This window comes from Poecilia formosa, unplaced genomic scaffold (genome assembly GCF_000485575.1).
Source record: "Poecilia formosa unplaced genomic scaffold, Poecilia_formosa-5.1.2 Scaffold12, whole genome shotgun sequence".
Lineage (NCBI taxonomy): Eukaryota > Metazoa > Chordata > Actinopteri > Cyprinodontiformes > Poeciliidae > Poecilia > Poecilia formosa.
In genome coordinates this window covers 491,751-497,750 of record NW_006799951.1, presented here as the reverse complement: position 1 = coordinate 497,750, position 6,000 = coordinate 491,751, and the positions used below count along the sequence as shown (strand labels likewise).

Here is a 6,000-nt window from a genome sequence, read left to right as displayed (position 1 = left end):
AATGAATGAATGAATGAATGAATGAATGAATGAACATACTTTATTAATCTTATAGAGAGAAAGAAAGATGTCTTAGGCTGCAGCCCTTCAACCAGAGGGGAAGTGCCACCCTTCAGCATGATTCTATTCATTTTTTAAGCTTATACTTTAGCTTGGCTTATTACTACAGGTTAGTAAAATTTAACTTGTATGAAAAATATTGCCGTTACAGAGTGGCCCAGCCAGACTTCAGACTTGAATCCAATAGAGAAGCTATCGAGTTAGCTCAAGATTGGCAAGGAGGCTTTCCAGCTTTTGTAACTTAAAGTTTTTTTGTAAATAGCAAATATAAATCATCGATATGTCAGTGGAATTAAGTCAATTAAGTCAAACCCCTGAAACTTTAAGTAGGGTTGTCATGTCTTTAAATATGTGTCCATATGGATTTCAGAGATGTAAAAAAATAAAATAAAATAAAATAAAACTAAACAACTAAAATCAAATTTGATTTAGTTAAGTTTTTCATTTAGTGCTTCATCTACCAAAAGATGTATGAAAACTGTACTTCAAAGAATATTGATACACTTTGCGCTGATTGGCTGTGCGTCTAAGATGACGCAGAGCGGACTCATTGAATATTCAAAAAGAGCGTCTCTGCCCTGCCGCCGCATTAAAGTCGGATAGCGGACCATGGGGAGAAAAGGAAAAGTTTTAATACTGAGATGTTAGCGCAATGACTTTTTAGCAACAGTCATATGGGACGAGGCTCCCCGGCGTGAGGAGGGCAGGGTGATTTACAGGAAGAAGCGACACCGACTGCCGGGGCAGGGTGAACGGGACAGCGAGAAAACTTGGGAGAGTTGAGACGAGTGCAACAGTCAGCGGTGGAAAATCCAGCTTGCGCCTATTGATTTGAAAGATGAGCTTGCTGTCTGCCATAGATACGAGCGCCTCCGTGTACCAGCCCGCGCAGCTTCTCAACTGGGTCTATCTCTCCCTGCAAGACCCCCACCAGACCAGCGCCTTTGACGCGTTCAGACCCGAACCCAACTCTTCCCACACGGATCTCAGCTTCAGCAAGACTCCCGCAGCAGCGGACCTGAGCTCTTCCCTGAACTCCAACTATCTCAACAACTTTTTCCAGCTGCAGCGCAATGAGGTGAAACATGCTCCGCAACACACACACACACACACACACACACACACACACACACACACACACACACACAGATCTGAGCCTGTTTGAGATCATGTCAGCTGAGCTGTGTGGGCAGCAAAATGTTCCAGGGGGTTTCTAGCAGGACGGTTACGCAGAACAACATGCACTTTTTTTTTTTTTAATTACAGTTTGGTGGACAGCTGTAGAATATGCCTTTAAACAGTATTCGCTATTAAAACATAATGTTTATATTTATTTACAGGGCCGGTCCTATTGTCTTTTGGGCCGTACTAAACACCGTCAGTCACTGGAGCTCCACTAATGCCACCCAGGTTTATATTAGTTTGGTTATTATTCTGTAGTTTCTAGGATTATATCGTGTAAACAGGTGGGTCATATAAACCCCAGAGCTATTTCGTAGACGTTAACCTATTCAACATAAAATATTCTACTTAGTAAAAATTTTCTACAGTTTGACTACATTATTTTACATATAGATGCCTATATTAAACACCCAAAAAGCCTTTGTAAACCTGACCTGTGCTTGTACTCTCTAGGACCCCCCAACTGGTTTTGGAGCAGCTGCTTTGATTTTGGGCTCTTCCAAATATCACAGCTCGATTATTGTCATCTTTATATGCATAGTCCCTTATTTATGCATTATGCATCTAAGATCATCATTATTGTTGTTATTGTACAACAATAGAAATAACTATGTGTCAATTGTGTGGCCATTCCTATGCTGTCTGTTGCCCACTCTTGGGACCAATACTTAGTTTTTTCTATGCCTTAAGTTGATTATTTTCATTTTATAAGACAGTTATTTCATTAAACTTAATGCAAGGAAAAAATATATATTACTCTAAAAGTGGATCCCTCTTCATTCACAGAAAGGAATCTGGTAAAATTATGAAAACTTTGAGATGTTCAAATCATAACATGAAGAATTTTTTTTTTCATTCAAGCACACAAACTTAATTTACCCTTCTTTCCCCATTGTCAGTGAATAATCCCTTAAAAGAGTCCATTTTCTACATGTCAATATGTTTCAATTAAGGGTGAATTAGTAAATATTGAGTTAAAATATGCATTGCTGGATATATTTCCTTAGCTGCAGATGAAAATAGAGCTCCTCTCTGTCTGGAGAGAACCGGTCCACTGCTGGGGTCTGCTGTCTCAAATAGACCTTCAAATAGACCAGGTTGTGCAAACAAAAATCTGTACTTGTTTACATATTGTCTATTTTTGTAGTTCTGTGTAATTTTAGGGACAAATATGCTTATAATGTGTACCGGGTGCTAATCTGATACTCCAGACCACAGTGTGCAAAAAACAGCACCCAGGCAGGCAACCGCACCCCTAAACCTCAGCCCTGTAAACACACATGTGTACATGCAGCACCCCATTAAAAAACAATTACATACTGAACATGCTAGTGCAAAAATATACAGCTATAAGTGTTAATTACACATCAGTTTAGTTTACCTGAGGTCAAGGTTTGGACACACCAGTCCTGGATGGAGGATGAATGCACCAAGTGGACCTAGCGTACTTTAAGAACTTTTCAACTCATTTAACATGAGAAGTCTGCAGGAAACTGCATTTTCACATTGCATGTCACATGCAGTTGCTTAATTCTTTTCAACCCATATGGTTTTGAAGTATTTTGAAACTGTGAGAACACACAGAGTCTGTAAACGGTTTAAAAGGTGGGGTCATTTTCAATTTAATGCACAGATCAAGCCAAGTGAAATAACCCACTGCAGACTGGCAATGGATGAGATGAGTAATGCTCAATGCTATTGTTTTCGCAGTCTAATTGGAGCGAAATTGGAATATATTGTTCAAAGACGCATGCCATAGAAAAAAAATCTGCTGTCAGTTTAGATTTAATATAAGCTAGTTTTTGGGGATAATATTTAAATGAAACTTTTTAACCTTTCTCAACATTTTGTGCAAGTCTAAATCATCCTACAGATCAGTTAAATCCACTAGACGGCTCCATCCTGCTTTAAACATATCAGTGTTTGATTAACTTCCCCACATCACATTGTGACAACTCATCCTTTGGATCAGTTTAAACAGCCGCAGATGTGCTGGACTTGTTCAGATCTCTTCAAGCACTTGCTTGAAGAGAGACGGTTCAGAGGTTTTTAAGCGAGGTTCCATTTAAAGGTTATAAGCAGTTAATGCCTAGCCGTGAGTAGATAACTCTCAGGATGTCTTCATTTAGTTTAAGTCAAAATGAGCAGAACCCAGAGGTTGAAGATAGCAGGCAGAGGAGACGGATTTGACTTCATCAGTCTTAAATCAATTCCAGTCACCAGAATGCCATGGCGGGTTTATCTGAATGCCGTGATGCGAATCATGAAGCCATTGTCAAGTGTTCAGTGGGTTGTTGTTTACACAGAGACCAAGGGTTATTTACACAGAAAATAAAGTTAGAGGGAGATGAGGCACCAAAGATCTTCTTGCATGAAACAAGTAATGAACATGTTAAGCTTTTGAGATGAGGAGTCTGCGATTTCATAACTTCATTTGGTTTGGTTCTCTTTCTCAATACACAACTGACGAGACCACCTTGGAAATGTTATGCAGTTACAACATCTGCTTGTTTGTGGCGATATCACAAGAAGCTGTCCAGTATGGCAAGCCATTAGTACATTTAATCGAAACCTATTTCTGATTCCTATTTGAACTATAGATAACTGAAATGAGAGTATCTCCTGGTACATGTTAAGACTGAGCTTTCACATTACTAATTCTAGGCAGGACGGATATGTGGATAGGTGCAACTGCGAGCCCAATACCCATGGAAAGTGTGAAGTTATTTGACCTCGGGAGAATCAGGTTCGATATGAGAGAAATATTGATTATAGATAGAAATCAGATCCAATTCTGCAGCAGTGTAGAAAATAAAATGGAAAAAGAGCTGGGGTTACACAGACAGTGAGGACATAAAGTTTTCAGATCACACAAACGTGTGCTTTGTGTGTCTGCTCTATCTTCTCAAAGCTACAGTTGCAACAGATGCGTGCTAAAACTGAGCTGGGTTCTGCTAGTGGTCTCTTGCTAAAAGGGAGATTTTTCCTTTCCAGTGTTTCCGCATGCTTGCTTGGGACAGGGGATTGCTGCAAAGTTAAGAAATTGATTCAATTTACTGTCCATCTAGCTATATGGTTGTTCATTAGATGGTAAACCTTTTTACCAACTTGTGTAATAAACTGAGCCTGATTGCATTTTCTCATTAGTAGGATGAAGTTGGAATAATATAATTGGATTTTAATCTGTTCATATAGTATGAGTGAAATGGAATATATTTATATTCATAAATGAGATCCCTTTATTTTGTAAAGCTCCTTAACATGAATTCTCTTATAAATTGGCACTAGATAATTACAGTAAACGAACTTGAACTGAACAGAGCATTTAAATGTACATCACATGTATTAGCAACTTCACTTTCCTGTTGCACTTTCACTGTAAGAAAAGCAGACCGAGGTTCACTCCCAATTAAACTGCGACCCATGCTTTCAGATGAACCAGCTCTTACTTGATCCACAAGTAAGAGCTTTCACACTGACCCAACAGAAGCGATCCAAGGAGTCAAACTCTAGTCTGTTTAAAGCAAACCAATCCAATCAGAGAGAAGGTGAGAAAGTGCTCTTATAGATTTGCACTCTAAAAACTCAAAATAAGATCATCTTAGTCTGGATTATTCAAGAGACTCGAGTTTCAGCTCTGGCAGAAACGCTCATTTCCTACCATAGAAGGGTGCGTTTGATTTATTAACCATGGACAGGTTCTCTGAAACTGAACTCTGTATTAAATAACTTTGGGTCATTAAAAACAAAATAAATGTACATCATTTATTGAAAAAAAAAACAACATTAACCGGTGTTTATTTTTGCTAGTTTTCTTTTCTCGCAAATGCATATGAATATTTGTAGTGGGGTAAATGTTATATCCTACTTTCAAAATGATCCACAACAGATAACAGCATTTATTTAGATGTTAAATTGAATGTCTCAAACTAGATTTATGTGTAGAATGAGAAGAATTTAAACTCAGGATTTAGAGCAGCTTTGTGTTTCAGTGAGACTAGATGGAATGCCTCCAATAGGAGAGTCTTAATTTCACTCATTAGAGACCTGGGACTTGACTTGGAAAAAACTATTTAACTAGTGTTAATAAATCCTGCTCTAAGGAGTGTGTCAAACTGTCTGCAGAGCTGCTGGTGCAAGAAGAAGATCGGCTGGTCGGAACAACATTCACATTGAATCCCGCTGAATTAAATTAATCTGGGGATAATAAGGACATTTGTTTGCATGATTACTGAGCCAAATAATGTGATTTGTATAGTTAAGCTGTGTTCCTGTACAGTGATAATCTGTGTAAATTCAAATTAAAGTAGCTCAAACACTTAATTATGTTTATTTCAGTTTATTAATATAGCACCACTTCAAAGTAAATATTACCTGAAGGTACTTCACAGAAAAAAAAAAAAAAATCAATTACATTCATTGATTTCAGATGTGATGCTTATAGAATTGTAATGTCGCGGTGCGGCACTTGCTCTTGGCAGTGCAAACCAAACCAGTTCTTCCAGAACCAGTAAAGGTTCTGAAACGGCTCTGCTGGAAAACCTGCACAAGAGGTTTAACTCCTTGTAGCTGTTTTACAGAACCTCATTGAAAAGATTCTGAACTCTCCCTCTGAATGGCAGAGTGCTTCCTTCTTATCTTTACCCCTTGTAGCCACTCACTCAGACACACAAATACACAAAATAAACAAACTCTCCCCCTCCATTAGCGGAGGTGTGTGAAATCTCTTTCTCTTGTGTAAGCAGATAACGGTTTGGA

General features: G+C 38.5%; 1 protein-coding gene across 2 annotated transcripts in view; it reads left to right on the top strand.

Moving 5' to 3' along the window:
* Positions 1-608: 608 nt before the first annotated feature.
* zcchc24 (zinc finger, CCHC domain containing 24) overlaps positions 609-6,000 on the top strand; it is a 52,829-nt gene continuing 47,437 nt past the window's right edge. The window contains exon 1 of one of the 2 annotated variants that reach the window (XM_016667763.1): positions 609-1,138. In XM_016667763.1, the coding sequence (XP_016523249.1) occupies positions 899-1,138 (240 nt within the window). In that variant the 5' untranslated portion in view covers positions 609-898. The remainder of the gene's footprint in view (positions 1,139-6,000) is intronic. The other variant, XM_007545253.2, reaches the window with a different exon arrangement.